This window comes from Cervus elaphus, chromosome 15, assembly GCF_910594005.1.
Source record: "Cervus elaphus chromosome 15, mCerEla1.1, whole genome shotgun sequence".
NCBI classification, from domain to species: domain Eukaryota; kingdom Metazoa; phylum Chordata; class Mammalia; order Artiodactyla; family Cervidae; genus Cervus; species Cervus elaphus.
In genome coordinates this window covers 64,351,250-64,368,640 of record NC_057829.1, presented here as the reverse complement: position 1 = coordinate 64,368,640, position 17,391 = coordinate 64,351,250, and the positions used below count along the sequence as shown (strand labels likewise).

Sequence of the window (17,391 nt, the reverse complement as noted above, 5' to 3'; positions counted from 1 at the left end):
TTGATCATCATTGCTCTAAAACACAGCCTCCGGGAGAAAAGGACCAAGTGCCGAGGAATCTCTGACAATTCCTTCAGAGCACTTGCCTTCTCCTTGGAGTTCTCAAACTCTTAGCTGCCCCTTCTATGCCTCTTCATCCCTAGCCTGCATAAATCAAAAAGCCAAGGGCTAAAGGAGCAGTGCCAGGACACTGTCTCTCCTCTTCCTCAACAGAGTTGGCTTCTAGTGAGTGCCTCATTCATCAGTGGTTCAAGGAGCTTGCGTTTTGTTTCTTGGGGAGGTGATTCTCTCCCAGAGGTCAGGCCAGCTTTGTGTCCAGCACCACCACTCTGATTATGTTGTCTCTAGAGTTTGAGGGGAAAAGGAAATAGCAATAACTATAGCCCAAGGCCTGGTCCTGAAAGCCCATTAGAGCAAGTGATGGAGCAGGAGCTGATGACTTCCCAAGTCATCTTCTCCCTGACCTCTGACTTCCTGTTCAGGTGGCCATCCATGCTGAGCTGGAGAACCTGGGCTGGTCCATTGTGAGGAGCCTACCAGGCGAGTCGAGTCCAAAGCAGGCTGCCAAAGCAGGTGGCTGGGTTTCGGGAGAAGAATTCTACACGTACGTGCAGCCAGGGGGCCCAGGGCTGACTGTGTTTATGTCGTCCTACCTTGAGCTTCCTTCCAACTCCCTATCCTACCCCAGGGAAAACCCCTGTCCCCCTTTAATTCTCCCAGCACCACTGGGCCTTGTGTTGCTTGCTCCCATCCAGGCACCCCCTGTTCTGTACCCCCTTCCCCTAGAATCACCCAGCTCTCCAGACACACATTTCTGCTCCTTTGGTCTCTCTCAAATCCTACACAGGCTCACAAGGAGAGTTTTGCAGCTGGAGACTGTCCTGGAAGGAGTCATGACCCAGGTTGATGCCATGAGCTCGAAGATGATGATGGTGGAGAGGAAGGGGTGGCTGGCTCCTCCTCCAGGAGCAGTGAGTGGTCCTTCACCTGGCTCTTCTTGGCTGCCCACAGCTGATCTCTACCATCTTTTCCACTCAGTGGATGGAGGCAAAACATTTTTGAAAGACCAGCATTTCAGGCTCCTGGGGCAACATGTTCCCAGTAGTCAGTCTGTCAGTGGAGGTCGGGTGGGTGGAAAGAAGAACTGAAGTTGGTTGCTTTGGCCTGAGGGTGGCCTTAGCCTCCAGGAGAGGGTCTGGGGTTGGAGAAACAGATCCAGGTAAAAGGAAAGTGGGACACAAACTCCTCCTCCAAGTGACCTGTCCTTTTTTTCTTCCAACAGGGGGAACAAGGCATTTGGGAGCACCTGCAGACAGCCTCAGCTGTGACTCCAGCCCCCTGGGGACTCTAGGGCGGGCAGGAGAGCAGTGGGGGAGGGGTCCTAAAGCGTCAGACAGCAGGTTCCTCTGTCACCGCCTCCCCAGAAGCTCCCCCAGCACACGCCCTCCACTTCTAGGGCAGTGGGTGCTACCACTGCTGCTGCCAAGCCCCACCCTGTGCCTGGCCTTTTGAACCAAGGTTTCTGTGTGTAGCTGTGTAGCTCTATGAAATATTTCCTGCTGGATCTCTCACCCCCGTGTGCTCTGAACTCTGCTGTGATAATTTTAAAGTCAATAACAATAAAGGAAAAAAGGGTAATAACTTTTCTGAGCATCTGGATAGCCATGATTTGTGAAAAAAGTAGAAGCTGAAAGAATAGCAACATCTAGATGTCTTCTTACTTGCCAGTGAACCTTTTCCTCTATGTGTCTTGAGGACAACTGCCGGCAACCATGGGGTTCACTTCTTCCCCATTGGGTTTCTCTGTGAAAGAGAAGAGGAAGCCAGAGAGGAGGGGACACTTTCTTGTGTGGGGAGAGTACAGTGTTGTAGAGGAGTTGGATTGGTGATCTCCCTCAACATTCCCCAGCAAAGTCCAGGAAGGCTCAGTGGCAAGCCTGCCTCCAGACATGCCACTGAACAGGTAGAGGGGTGTGAACCAGAACAGAGCTGAAGCCTGAGGAGAAGCTGGCCAAGAAACTACCTTAGGATTCTAGGATCTTTGGATAAAATGTGGGGGACTCTGATTCTGTCCTTCCACAGAACATTGTGGGGTTGCCTGGTGATTATCAATAAAAAAAATCCTTAGGAAAACCAGGATTTTGCACTTGCTTTGGGGATGGCAGGAGAAAGAAGAGGGGCTGGAACTGTGACCCATCCTTGTATTAATACTAGGACTGGAGAAAGCTCATCCCTCCTGGGAAGTGTAGAGCTGGGACAGTGACAGTGTGAAGAAGCTGGGCTGCCCCAGGAGTCCTGAAGGAAAAATTTCTGACTCATAGGAATGGTTTGAAATGGTGGACACTATGATTGACCTATTGGAGGAAGTGGAGGTGGTAATCTAGGGTGTTCTTGTCCTTAGAGTGAAGAGAGTAAGGGGTGTGTGTGTGTGTGTTTGAGTGTGCACGCACGTGCACTGTTGGGTGTGGGCAGTGAGAGTGCAGATGGAGAATAACCAGAGATAAGACAAAAAACTCCTACATTAAGATTTTGGGTGTATAGGCCTGCCTCTTGACACCTGCTATATATCCCCTCTCTCTTCCCTTGTGATCTTTATTCCTCTCTCATTTTGCACATTCCGCTGCTCCCCAGTTTCTTTTTCATCCATTCCCTTCACCCATCGCTGTTCTTCCATCCCATCAAATACATTCTACTTGTACTTGAAACAGCTGAATGCAATTAAGAACACCAGACTGTATCCTTAGTTCTGAAAAATTATAACTGGACTTCCCTGGTGGTTAAGACTCTGTACTCCCAATGTGGACACACAGGTTTCATCCCCTACCGGGTTGGGGGAACTAAGATTCCACATGCCAGGTGGTGTGACCAGAAAAAAAAAATATATGATCTAAGCTTTCTTCAAGAAAGGTTATAGCAACGGAAGAGAAACAGGTGCCAGTCTGCAGTTTGAAAAAAAAAAAAAAGGCCCAATGAGCTGACCTTAATCTAGGACATCGGAAGTGAAGTGAAGTGAAAGTCGCTCAGTCCAGTCCGACTCTCTGTGACCCCAGGGACTATACAGTCCATGGAATTCTCCAGGCCTGAACACTGGAGTGGGTAGCCTTTCCCTTCTCCAGGGGATCTTCCCAACCCAGGGATCAAAATCAGGTCTCCCGCATTGCGGGTGGATTCTTAACCAGCTGAGCCACAAGGGAAGCCCAAGAATACTGGAGTGGGTAGCCTATCCCTTCTCCAGGGTAACTTCCCGATCTAGGAATCGAACCTGGGTCTCCTGCATTGCAGGCGGATTCTTTACCAACTGAGCTATCAGGGAAGCGGAAGAGAGAGTATTTTGGCTCAGGTATAACTGCCTGAAGGTTTCCCAGAGCCTGGATGAGACTATCTTCAAAAGCATGGATTTCCTGAGCAGTCTTTCAGAGACTAATACCGGCCAGAGTGAGGATTCTCTGGGGAGGGGCTAACTTGTCTCTTTACCACTTTATAATCAGCAGGCTACACTGGGCTCGATCCATCCCAGAGGTCGTGGGTCTTACTAGGCTAGCGATACTTCCAGGGAGTGGCCGCGGGATTGAGTGCATCCTTGGTTCCAGATGTCGGACCCTTGGCAGCGCATTGACTCACGAAGACTATTTTAGCTTTAAATTTGGGCTTAGTGCTTACTCTTGGTTATTATTCATTGCTTGAGACATAACTTAGCTCACAAGCGCAGAATGACAGGGCATTGAACCCTGGGCGGGGCACGCCCAGCGCGCATGCGCAGCACCTCACAACCGGAAGCAGCGCGGGGGCAGGGCATGGCGGCGGCGGCGGCCGAGGGTGTCCTCGCGACCCACCGCGAGGAGCCAGTTCGAGGTATGCGGAGTGGACGGGGATGAAATGTCCGGTGGGAGGCCTGAGTCTCCGGGTACAAGGCCCGAGATGCCGGGGCTCACCTGGCGGGAGCGGGCAGATCGAAGGGGCGCGCCTGTGTGTGAGCGTGTTTGTTCTGTCAGGGCAACTGAGAAGCAGTGGCCGCGAGGTCAAGTGTGGGCTGAGGCCGGTGCAAGGGAGCGGAGGCATGAGGCAGGGGCAGGTGAGGCGGGAACTCCGAACGGAATTACGGAGCCGATTTGATGGAATGAGGTCAGGTGGAGGGGTGTGGGGAGAAGCTGCTGTGTCTGGATTAGGACCGGGGCAGAGCGGGGCACTTACTCATTCTCCTTTGATTCAGATGATGTCGCCGTGGAGACTGCTGAGGAAGCAAAGGAGCCTGCTGAGGCTGACATAAATGAGCTCTGTCGGGACATGTTCTCCAAAATGGCAACTTACCTGACTGGGGAACTGACGGGTGAGGCACTGTCCGGATGGATGCGGGTAGTGCCGGGCACCACCCGCTGGAGTGGTTTGGGGTTTGGCACCGGCAAACCGGTGAGGTGCTTTAGTAGCGTCAGTCTGTGGCTCCCTCCGTAACCCCATAAACTTCAAAACATGCCTGTTGAAAGTTTGCGGAGGTCAAGAAAGTGTAGGAAAGAAGTCCCTCCCTTCCCTGGAGAAATTCAGGAACTACTTTCAGAAACACGGGATAAACAGCAAGGTCCTACTATGTAGCACAGAGAACTATATTTAATATCCAATGATAAACCATAATGGAAAAGAATGTAAGGAAAAAAGAATATGTGTGTGTGTGGTGTATATATATATATATATATATATATATATCTGAGTCCCTTTGCTTACAGCAGTAATTAACACAGCATTGTAAATCAACTGTACTTCAAAAAAAAAAAAAAAGTTCGGTGCAGAAACACGTAAGAATACTTAATATAACCCTTCAGGTCTCCATAATGTAGACTGAGCCTGAGAAAACGAAAAAGAATTCATCAAGAAGTGCTTCTTTGGGGGAAGTGTATTTTGAAAGGGGTTGTAGAGAATCTAAGAATTGATAAGCCGAAAAGTGGGAAATGACTAGTGAGTGAGGTGGTATAAGCAAGCTGTTTGTTTGGCTAAAGAGATGTACTTAAATTAGGCTCAAGGGAAATGGGGAGTGACCAGCAAAATTTGGGGTCTATTAGGTTGGCCAGAGGATTTGACGACCCACTCTTTGAGACATTAATTTTTTGGTCCAGTGTGTATTTCCAAGTGAACGCATGACCCATGTGTGAAGGAAGGTCCAAAAAATGAAGTCTGGGTCAAGTGTAGCTTTTCATAAGGGTCTGTTATATTGTTTCACTTCCCCAGGAAGTTGCTGTGAGCTAAATTTGTGAACCAGAATCTATGAGAAAATGCTTGATGTAGAATAGGAGGGGTTGTGAGTCTCCAACAGCCTATTTGTTTATTTCTGAGCAAGAGAAACCAAGCAACAAAATCTAGATGATTTTTTTTTTGGCTTTTTAAAAAAATTCCAAAGACTTGGCAATGCTCCCATTCTTGCAAGGCTCTAATTGACTAGAGTTGGGCATTGTCTCCTTTAAATGGACCAGCATGGTGCAGTTTGTCCCCCCTACTCCCTGTTTTCTCCCTTTTATGGAGACCTGGTGTCAGTTGCCATTTATTACTCTGCTTATATTGTTTTTTAGTAGTGGTATAGAAATGGTTTTCTGTACCAATGTCTATCAAAATTGGTAAAGTAAATGATAGACTAAGAAGATCATACTGTTCCAAGAAATGAGAGTGTATTTCTTTGTAGAAGTGAATAATTTTGTGTTTAATATGCAAACACCTGGCTTGCTTCACTCATTTACATAATATTGCTGGCTCCTGGGTATTTGAGTATGTCACCGTCATTTGAAAGAGACAAATTTGATAGCAGTGAGAGTGTGGATATGGAGGAGAGATGGAATAACAATATTTCAGATGAAAAGATATGGTCTGTGACAGAGTGATGGTAAAAGGAGTGGAGAGAGGAGCATGGACCCAAGATCATTACAGAAGTGGAATTTATAAGACTTGTTAAAGTGGATATTGAGGGATGGGAGCAGCTAAAGACATGTCTGAGGTTTTAAGCCAGTGGTGCCATCAGCCAAAATAGGCAAGTTGGAAAGAGGAACCATGTTTAGTGTGAAAATAATATTTTCAGCTTGGGCTTTGCTGATTTTAGGTATTACTGGGATACTCGGGTGACTGTTAACAAGACATTCAGGTGACTTGAATATGTGAGTCCAGAGCTCAAAGAGTGATCAGAGCAGGAGAAACAGATTTGGGAGTCACTTGCCTAGTAGTGTAAGTTTAGGATGTGTAGGAAGAGATTGCCAAGGAAGACCTTAGAGGTAGATAAGAAGACCTGAACTAAAATCTCAGGGAATGCCTGTATTGGGCAATTAGTTTTTATTAACAGTACTTAAAGTACCTAGATTTATAAATGATTTATTATAAAATTAATTTAAAGTGGATTGTAATTTCCCTATGATTGTCATCCTTATCTATACAAATACCTTTTTGAGTTTGAAACTCAAAAACTCTGGGAGTGCCATAGGAATGTGCCACCTATGTAAACATCAGCCATGAGTCACAGCTGAGGAAGAGCTGAGACCTGATAGTTAAGGGGGTTGGATGAGAAGAGATCTGGCATAGACACTCAAAAAGAGCAGTTAGATTAGAAAATGCTATAGCAGCCAAGGAAAGGAGCAGTTCATGGAGAGAGGGAGATCAGCAATGTCAGATACTATGGAGAGCCAAAGGAGGATAATAACTGAGAAAAGGCCAAGGATTTGGTAATTAGGAGAGCACTGACAACCTTGGAGCATGTGATTTCTCTGGGTGTTGGGGACAGAGACCAGACAGGAATGGTTTACACCAGAGAGTGGTGAGGAGGAGGAAGCAATGAGTGTAAGTTACTCTTTCAAAAGGGTTCACAGTGAAGCTCCTTTTCTTTACTGAGTGAACGATGTAGGTGTGGAATAGAGGGAGTGCTTCTGGGCTGGAGGAAACTGGAATATAGATAGAGAGGAAGGTGCCAGGATAGAGAGAGAATTTGGAAAGGCAAGGGAAAGGAGATGGTTGAAGAGAGGCTCTGAAGAGGTAGAAGGATTGGGATCAGGCACACAGGAGGAGAAGGAGCTGTCTTGGCAAGACTAGGAACACTTCTGCCTCTTGAGAATATATTAAGGTACAGAGAGGTTTAGAAGTGAGGCAGAAAGATTGAGGCAGTTTATCTAAGTGGGCTTGACTTTTGGGAAAGTTGTAGTAAAGGCCATTTGCTTTGAGTAGGGATGGGGAAGGGAACCAAGAATGTGAGAAGCAGGCAAATATTTTGGAAAAGTCAGTGCATAAAATGGAATACAGAATTACAAGTAGTAAATGAATTACTAAGAAGCGTTGAGGTCCTAGTTGACTTTATATATATTTTGAGATACATATATATATATATATGTATCTCTCCCCCATCTCATCTACATTTATTTGCAAAGCTGTTTTTTTTCCCTTATTTTATTTTCAATTGACGGTAATTGCTTTACTATGTTGTGTTAGCTTCTGCCATATAAAAGTGTGAATCAGCTCTAAGTATACGTATGTTCCCTCCCTCTTGAACCTTCCCCTCTTCCCTCACCCCCAGGTTGTCACAGAGCACTGGGTTGAAGTTCCCTGTGTTACAGCAACTTCCCACTAGCTATCTGTTGTACATATGGTAATGTATATGTTTCAATGCTACTCTCTCAATTTGTCCCACCCTCTCCTTCCCCTCTGTGTCCACAAGTCTGTTCTCTGTGTCTCTATTCCTGGCCTACAAATAGGTTCATCAGTATGATTTTTCTAGATTTCATATGTATGTTAATAAACAATATTTGTTTTTCTCTTTCTGACTTAACTTCACTCTGTATAACAGGCTCTGAAAGTGAAGTCACTCAGTCGTGTCTGACTTTGCAACCCCATGGACTGTAGCCTACCAGGCTCCTCAGTCCATGGGATTTTCCAGGCAAGAATACTGGAGTGGGTTGCCATTTCCTTCTCCAGGGGATCTTCCCGACCCAGGGATTGAACCTGGGTCTCCCACATTGTAGGCAGATGTTTTACCGTCTGAGCCACCAGGGAAGCCTATAACAGGCTCTAGGTTCATCTGACTCAATAGAATTGACTCAAGTTCATTCTTTTTTATGGCTGAGTAATATTCCATTATATACATGTACCACAACTTCTTTATCCCTTCATCTGTCGATGGACATATAAGTTACTTCCATTTCTTGGCTGTTGTAAATAGTGTTGTAATGTACATTAGGGTCAGTTCAGTTCAGTCGCTCAGTCATGTCTGACTCTTTGTGACCCCATGAACCGCAACATGCCAGGCCTCCCTGTCCATCACCAACTCCCAGAGTCCACCCAAACCTATGTCCATTGAGTCAGTGATGCCATCCAACCATCTCATCCTCTGTTGTCCCCTTCTCCTCCTGCCCTCAGTCTTTCCCAGCATCAGGGTCTTTTCAAATAAGTCAGCTCTTTGCATCAGGTGGCCAAAGTGTCTTTTTGAATTATGGTTTTCTCAGGGTATATGCCAGTAGTGGGATTGCTGAGTCATATGGTAGTTTTATTCTTTGTTTTTTAAGGAATCTCAATACTGTTCTCCATAGTGGCAGTATCAAGTTACATTCCCACCAACAGTGCAAGAGGGTTCCCTTTTCTCCACATCCTCTGCAGCATTTATTGTTTGTAGTTTAAAAAAAATTATTTATTTATTTAGCTTTGGCTGTGCTGAGTCTTCATTGCTGCTTGGACTTTTCTCTGGTTGTGGCGAGTGGGTACTGCTCTCTTGTTGCAGTGCACAGGCTTCTTATTGTAGTGGCTTCTCTTTGTTCTGGAGCATGGGCTCTAGGGCACTTAGGCTTCAGTAGTTGCAGTATACAGGCTCAGAGTTGGGGCTCACGGGCTTAGTTGCTCTGCAGCATGTAGGATCTTCCTGGATCAGGAGTTGAACCCCTATCTCTTGCATTGGTAGGTGGATTTCTTTACCACTGAGCCACCAAGGGAGCCCCATTTGTAGATTTTTTTTGATGATGGCCATTTTGACCAGTGTTGAAGTGATAACCTCATTGTAGTTTTGATTTGCATTTCTCTAATAATGAGCGATGTTGAGCACTTTTTCACATGTTTATTAGCCATCTATATGTATCTGTATTTATGGTGCAGTCTGCCCAATTACATGATGTCATATTGTAGGGAGACCAAGACTGCTTCACCTCCCTTTTTCTGGTACATGAGTTTATCTTTTCCCTTTCTAACTATGATCCTGAAGCTTCTGGATTTTACTTGGTTTAGTTTGCCAATTGTTGCCTGAATTCCTGCTTAGACATTTAGAATACATATGGGTGTGCATAAGTTGCTTCACTCGTATCCTACTCTTTGCGATCCTATGGACGGTAGCCCTCCAGGCTTCTCTGTCTATGGGATTCTCCAGGCAAGAATACTGGAGTAAATTGCCATGCCCTCCTTCAGGCGATCTTCCCAGACCCAGGGCTCCTGCAGCTCCTGCACTGCAGGCAGATTCTTTACTGCTGAGCCACCAGGGAAGCCCTAGACCACATAGGCTGAGTATAAATGTCATAGGTTAGAAGTGGCCTGCTTCTTTGACATTCCCTAGATCCTGCCTTGAACTGCCATTTGGTAGTTAATTCCACATTCTAGTGATCTACACAAATCTTAAAGGTATCACATCTTCTGTGTTTGTTTTAAAGCCACCAGTGAAGACTATAAGCTGCTGGAAAATATGAATAAACTAACCAGCCTGAAGTATCTTGAAATGAAAGATATTGCTATAAACATTAGTAGAAACTTAAAGGACTTAAACCAGAAGTGTAAGTATAATTTTACAATTAAACGTATTTGTTTGTATTTAATGTTCTTTTGTGCTTGGGGCAGTGGAGAAGGGAAGGGAGCATGGTCTCTGTCCTCAGGTAGCTCATTTTCTACAAGTGAATTACAAAGTTAAAGTGAATTTTTTCCATTCTGAGGATTAGTGTGCTTTGGTGGTATGGTTATTTCTGCTTCTGAATCTTGATTTGATCCATTTATTTCCAGAAAAATGGGGCAGAGGAAAGGTGGCCAGATTCTAGTGAATTAACTTAACAATGAAATCCGTAAAGGACTACTTTATAAACAGAAAACTATAACATATATAATCATAAAATGCTACTTTAGTTGGTAGAATATATTTTCCTGTTGACTTATATTTGTGTTCCCTGTCTATAGGGCCCTCCTTCTTGGTCTGGGAGTACCCAAGAAACTGAGTCAGTAATGGAAAGATTGCTTGAGGAGCAAGGAATTTAAAAGAGAGGAAAACTAGTAGATGAGAGAGACTTAACTTTGTTTAGGTCACCAGTCATGCCTGATCAGCTAGCTACTGTCTTCTAAGGCATGTGCCCTGCCAGTGATCAGAATCATGTCACTCCATCTACTCTGTCTTAGGCAGAGCTGAAGAGACACTAGCATGCTTACTTTCCACCTTTTTCTGCATTCCTTGTTGATGCTGTATAAACCAGTGGTCTGTGTTTGTTTTTAAAGATGCTGGACTGCAGCCTTATCTGGATCAGATCAACATAATTGAGGAGCAAGTAGCAGCTCTTGAGCAGGCAGCCTACAAGTTGGATGCATATTCAAAAAAACTGGGTAACCATTTTTATTTGTCTTGATTTGATAAGAGCACCCTCCTGCCAGTATGACCTTATATAATGATAGTTAACATTTGTGGTATGCCTATAGTGATCTATTTTAATCTTCACAAAACCTGTGGAGAGTAACTTTTTATGACTAGTGGTAATAAAATAACATTTCCTGAGTGCTTAATAATATATCAGGCACTGTTCTTAATATTTTGTGCCTATTATTTTTTTATCCTTTAATCTCTGAGGCAAGTACATGATTTTTAGCCCCATTCTATTGAAGATGAAGCTGTGGTTGAAGGAGTTATAACTGGCTTAAGGACAGCAGAGTTGCACAGTGAAAGTGCTTCAGGACACAAAGTTAGTTATCTATAAGAGCTGTATTCCAAACTATGTCTGATTGATTTCAAAGCTCAAGCTTTTAATTGTGGTTCAGCAGGCTGAAGCATCTTTAATAATGTAGATACACATTTCAGAAATAGAGTAGGCGGTCCAATCAAGGCTTTCTTAAGGGCTTACTTTTCCTTTAAGGAAGAAACTGGTACTAGTGTTGATGCCTTGCTACCTGAATCTGGCTCTTATATCCATGATTAAAAATAACACAGTTGTTAAAAAAAAACAAACCACTGCTGTTTTTACCATAGATATAATTTACATGTTATTTTTTAATCATTTGACAGTTGTTGACTACTTCAAGCGATTGGTTTGTAGCAGACTGAGATTTGACATGGGTGGTGGTTAACGCTGTTCACAATTAAATTTACTAACTGGTGACTGTGAACTTTAGAAAGCATTGTGCCAGATGCTTTCAGGGTTTTAAAGAAACAGGGAATCTATAACATTAAGGGGTTTACTTGATGGTCTTTTAAATTCCTGTATCTTTCAAAATTGTTTTCCTAGTGTGTATGAGGGATAGGGATAAGAACATAAAAGGAGAAACATACTTGAGATTGAAAGGTTGTTGCTGACCCACGAAAAGATGCCGGGATTCTTAGCCTCCGGAGGAGAAGAATTCAATCTGGGGCCAGAGACGAGGCTTGATCGCTTAGAGCTTTTGTATAATAAAGTTTTATGAAAGTATAAAGGAGATAGAGAAAGCTTCTGACACAGGCATCAGAAGGGGGCAGAAAGAGTACCCCCCTGCTAGTCTTCAGCTGCATGTTATATAGTCACTAGCAGTCTTTTAATGAAAAAAAGGAATGTCTTAAAACTCAGAATGGCACCAGGCCCCTCATCCACAAGATGTATTTTTGGGATAATCTCGGCACCGGACGATTCATCCTGGGCCGTAAAACGATTGACTTGAATCTTGTAGAAGGGCAGATTACCATACAAATATGAAGACAGAGTATGGGGTAAATGCATAGTACATTAACATAGCTTAAGACAAACATTTCCATAAGAAAAATGCATTGGTTAACTCAAGGTTTGAGAATAGTTAACTTCAGGTGAAACCAGGTGTCATTATGGCAACACAGTATTTTAAGAGAAACCTCCTTTTAAATTTGTATAGAGAAGGAAAAAAACATCGCTAGATATTAAGAGAGATAAAAATGTCTGACACTTGCAGCCTGTTTCCTCCATTTGGAGACCCCTGGCCTTCCTGCCTGCTCCCCTCTCAGGATTTCAGTCTGGCTCTCAGAGGGTGCCTGGGACAGAGCCTGGAGGGGCAAGTGCTTCCTATGCTTTTCTAAGGCTCCTGGTGGCTCAAGTGCTAATAGGTTTGCTTAACCCTGGTAGAGTGTCTGAGCAGGTGCTGTTGACAGGGTTAGAATGTAGGGAACTCATGTTAGATTCTTGGTTATGTGTGTGGATATTTGACTCCTTACCTTAAGTTGTGCACACTGATTATATTTGGACAGATATCCAAATATCTGTCCATAGCTAATATGATAGTTAGCATTTATGGTGTACCTGTAATTTGGATACAATTTGGACGTCTACAAGGACTGAAGTTAATAGATATTTTTAAATTTTTTTAATGTAATAGACATTTTTGGATTTGCCTGGAAATGCTAACTAAAGAGTATCTTTGTAAGAGCTGATTTTGTTTTTTTATATTTTAATTTTTGGCCACATTGCACAGGCATGTGGGATCTTAGTTCCCCGACCAGGGATCAAACCTGCACCCTCTGCATTGGGAGATGAAATCTTAATCACTGAACCACAGGGGAATTCTTTTTTATTTCTTTCTCCCTCTCTCTTTTTTTTGTAAGAGCCAATTTTAAAAGATATAACTCTTTCTCTCCCTCTCCCCACTGCAGAAGCCAAGTACAAGAAGCTGGAGAAGCGATGAAAAACTACTGTTTTACTGTGGGGACAAAGTCTTTTTTAATGTGGGAAGAATGTTTTATGAGACCTGAATCTTGAGGTTGATGAATTGTCAAAACTCCTCAAAAGGCAACTATGCTGGTCGTCCCAGAAACATAGCAACATTGGAGTAAACTGGAGAACTATGGCTGTCCCTGGAAGAACTTCTTTTGAGGCAGAATCCTCAGAAACTCAACAACTCCTTACCTTTTACTTGAATGCTTCATCATCCATTCAGGACAGAGAGTTTCTCAAAGTTCAGATAAACCTGGGCCTGCCAGTAGAATCAAATGAGAGGAGCTCTTTACCCTGGTAGCAGTTGATTACTATATTACTTTCTTAAATGGTTGGTTTTTGAGTTACTGTGTAAAAGGTTGTTTTTTTCTATCAAGGATGTAATGTATTGCTAACAAGACTCTAAATTAAAAAGGGAAAACAAAACAGTCTTGTTCTTGTCAGTTTATTACCTTGTGAATGTCAGTAATTTACTTTTCCATACATTGCAAATAACAGAAAATTTTAAAATCGTCTCAGGCCAAGTCTTCTAGACTGAACAGAAACAGTGAAAGGAGTGTCATTCCGATAGCTTGGTGTATGTGATGGGCCCCTCCTGTCTCCTCTTTATGAGTCAGATGGCTAGAGATGGATGACATCTTGGCATATGTGCTCTCTTTTGGAAATATAACAGGATGTGTATGGGTGTGTATGTTAGGTGGGGAGGTGGGGCTGCCACCCAGGCTGCTCCTCAATAAGTAAAGCATTTTATAAAATATCTTCCTACTTGTGTCTACAGGGTCAGGGGAGCTTCCAGGAACCTGACTGTATTCCTTTCAGACTAAAGACAGCAGAGGATACTAACTAACCAGTCTAGTTTGGAAGACAGTCAATCATATCCAGAGTTGGGTATCAGCAATTATGAAGGTGCCTGAGGTCCCCAATTCCATTTCCAAAAGAGTTCTTAACTCAACTCTATAATTTCCCACCATTTAAGTTCTAGAAGTCCACCATGATCCTCTGCTTCTCTGAACTATTGCTGTGGTCTCCTTAACTATGCCTCTAACCTGCAGTCTACGCTGCTGGCAGTTCAATCTTTCTAAAATGTAAACTGGCCACATTACTCCTGCTTGGAATTCTTTCATGACTTCTCATGGTGTCTTTGAAAAAGTGAGACTTTTTTTTTTAAACTTAGAAACCAACATTTTAATAAGTATTTCATATTACTTTTGTGTTTCTGAGGAAGTAGTCAAATGTAATTCCCTTTGGTTCTTTATTAAACTTTCTGTAACTGTTTTTCATATAAGATTCGAAGCATTTGGCCAGATACACACCCTGACACAAACTAGCATTTTGAAATTGGTGTCAGTATAGAGAGGCAACAACATCCCCAATTCTATTCAGGGTTCTCCTAAGGTAAAGCTGAAAATACCGTAGTTTTAATCTTTCATTCTATTAATGTATTAGATTTATTGATTTGTGTGTGTTGAGCCATCTTTGTGGGCTTTCCTGATAGCTCAGTTGGTAAAGAATCTGCCTGCAATGCAGGAGACCCTGGTTCAATTCTTGGATCAGGAAGATCCACTGGAGAAGGAATAGGCTACCCACTCCAGTATTCTTGGGCTTCCCTTGTGGCTCAGCTGGTAAAGAATCGGCATGCAATGCAGAAGACCTGGGTTTGATCCCTGGGTTGGGAAGATCCCCTGGAGAAGGGAAAGGCTACCCACTCCAGTATTCTGGCCTGGAGAATTCCATGGACTGGGTCACAAAGAGTCAAATACAACTGAGTGACTTTCACAACAACAGCACAACAACCATCTTTGTATCCCAGGGATAAATCCCACTTGATCATGTATATGAGTCTTAATGTGCTATTGAATTTGGTTTGCTAGTATTTTGTTAAGAAGCTTTATATCTATATTCATCAAGGATATTGGCCTGCAGTTTTTTTGTAGTATCCTAATCTGGCTTTGGTATCAGGGTAATGCTCACCTCATGAGTTTAGGAGTGTTCCCTCTTCAGATTTTTGGGAAGAGTTTGAGAAAGATTGGCATTACTTCTTTTTTTAGTAGAATTCACCAGTGAAACCATCTGATTCTGGGCTTTTCTTTGTTGGGAGATTTTGATTACTGATTTAAAATCTTTACTCTTTATTGATTTGTTCAGATTTTTCCATTTCTTCCTGACTCAATCTTGGTAAATCATATGTTTCTAAGAATTTATCCATTTCTTCAGGTTGTCCAATTTGTTGGCAGATAATTGCTTATATAGTCTCTGTATTTCAGTAGACTTCCTCTTTCATTAACTTTTTTATTTGAGACCTATCTCTTTTTGTCTTGGTTAGCCCAGCTAAAGGTTTGCCAATTTTGTTTATCTTTTCCAAAACCAACTTAATTTCATTGATCTTTTCTATTGTTCTTCAGCTCTCTATTTCATGTATTTCTACTCTATTTTTTCCTGCTTTCTGCTAACCTTGGGCTTAGTTTGTTTTTGTTTTTCTAGTTCCTTGAGGTGTAGTGTTAGGCTTTTTGAGATCTCTCTTTTTTTTTGATATAGGCATTTGTAGCTGTAAACTTCCCTCTTAGAACTTATTTTGCAACATCCATAAATTTTGGTATGTTGTGTTTCCAGGTTCATGTTTCATCTGATTTTCCTTTGATTTCTGTTTTTGTTCTTTTGTTGTTCAAGAGTATGTTTTTCATGCATTTGTGAATTTCCAATTTTTCTCCTGTTACTGGATTCTAGTTTTGTGACATTGTATTTAGAAAAGATACTTGATATAGTTTCTATCTTTTTGAATTTGTTGAGACTTGTAGCCAAATACATGATCTAGCTTGGAGAAAGTTCATGTGCAGTTGGAAAGAATGTGTTTCCTAAATCCATATTTCTTAGCATGCATACAAGGCCCCTATTTCATTCCTTTTTTAAATTTTACTTCTTATTACTCTGAGACTTAACCCTGTACTCAGCTGTCATGAGCTACCTTAAATTACCATGGATGAGGTGTCTTTTTTTTTTCTTTCATAAACTTTCTACTTTACAACAGATTTAGATTTGCTGGAAAGTTGTAAAGGTAACACAGAATTCCATATACCTAAGTTTAAAAAGGATAACAGAATTTCATGGTTGAGTTTTCACTTCTCAACCATGTTTCCTCTTCCTGAAATGATTACCTGCCCATGCTTGACAAACTTCTCTTATTTAAGATTCAGTCTTGATCTTCACTCCTGGGCTATGCTGTAGTGTGCTAAAAGTAGAAAAAAAAAAACATGTTAGTGTGCCAGCAATACAGAGACATCGATGTTTATGAGGCAGGTAATTTGATCTTTCCAAAAAAAATTGTAGAAGTTGTGAGGAAAATCAGACTTTTTGTTGTTCTTTCTTAAACTTAAATTTTAGTTAATTTTGAATTGCTTAGGTTGCCTGTGATGAGTCTTCCATGCATCTCAGTTATCAGGAATTCTTCTTTGTTTCCATTTCACTAAACACTGTTGTCTCCAACCAGTAAGACTGAATTCTCAAAAAAAAAAAAAAAAGTCACTGTCATGAAAAACAACTAAAAAGGTAGGTAGGCTATTGTGGATTAAAGGAGATGAGAGAGAGAGCTGAATCCAGGTGTGAAATGTGATTGGATCATGAATGAAAACAAAGGTATAAAATAAACTTGGGAGGACACAAGAACTTTAAATATAAATGTGTGTTAGGTGGATAATTTTGAATTAAGGTTAATTTTTTTAGGTGTGTTAATGGTGGTGTGGTTTTGTAGGAGGGTGTCCATCTTCCAGACGTTCAGGCTGGCGTTTTGAACTGTGGTGTTTGAACTAGATGTTTGTACTGTGGTGTTGGAGAAGACTCTTGAGAGTCCCTTGGACAGCAAGGAGATCCAACCAGCCCATCCTAAAGGAAATCAGTCCTGAATACTCATTGGAAGGACTGATGATGAAGCTGAAACTCCAGTACTTTGACCACCTGATGCGAAGAACTGACTCGTTGGAAAAGACCCTGATGCTGGGAAAGATTGAAGGCGGGAGGAGAAGGGGACAACAGAGGATGAGATGGCTGGATGGCACCACCGATTCAATGGACATGAATTTGAGTAAACTTTGGGAGTTGGTGATGGACAGGGAGGCCTGGCATACTGCAGTCCATGGTGTCGCAGAGTCGGACAAGACTGAGCGACTGAACCGAACTGTCCTTCTTAAGAGATACATGCTGAGGTATTCTGCTGTCTTCAATTTACTTTCAAATGACTCTGGGAATAAAAGTATTAATACTATGCACCTTGAAGGAAAGAAGAGGGAGGGAGGAGTAAATTTGGCAACTTGTTGACACATGAATCTGGGGGATGGCCATTGTTCTTTCAACTTTTTGATAGGTTTAAAAGTTACAAAAAGCATGTGTGCATGGAATCCGTCTTCCCCACAAGAGTGACATGGTTAGGTTGGGGCCAACATTGTGCAGACAGCTTTCTAGCAGCTCACTAATTTCAACTGCCGCCAAATTAAAAAATTACAGTGGGAAT

At 42.5% G+C, this 17,391-nt stretch overlaps 2 protein-coding genes across 3 annotated transcripts in view; both read left to right on the top strand.

The window, feature by feature from the left end:
* PKD2L1 (polycystin 2 like 1, transient receptor potential cation channel) overlaps positions 1 to 1,638 on the top strand; it is a 54,740-nt gene extending 53,102 nt beyond the window's left edge. For both annotated transcript variants that reach the window (XM_043926029.1, XM_043926030.1), the window contains 3 exons: positions 483 to 604; positions 848 to 971; positions 1,283 to 1,638. In XM_043926029.1, coding sequence (XP_043781964.1) covers positions 483 to 604; positions 848 to 971; positions 1,283 to 1,351 — 315 coding nt within the window. In that variant the 3' untranslated portion in view covers positions 1,352 to 1,638. The remainder of the gene's footprint in view (positions 1 to 482; positions 605 to 847; positions 972 to 1,282) is intronic.
* A 2,098-nt stretch (positions 1,639 to 3,736) lies between these two features.
* On the top strand, positions 3,737 to 13,316 carry BLOC1S2 (biogenesis of lysosomal organelles complex 1 subunit 2). The gene is made up of 5 exons (XM_043926700.1): positions 3,737 to 3,852; positions 4,211 to 4,327; positions 9,642 to 9,761; positions 10,468 to 10,572; positions 12,830 to 13,316. The coding sequence occupies exons 1-5, from the start codon at positions 3,753 to 3,755 to the stop codon at positions 12,859 to 12,861; spliced, it is 474 nt and encodes a 157-aa protein (XP_043782635.1). The 5' UTR covers positions 3,737 to 3,752; the 3' UTR covers positions 12,862 to 13,316.
* The last annotated feature ends 4,075 nt before the right edge of the window (positions 13,317 to 17,391 follow it).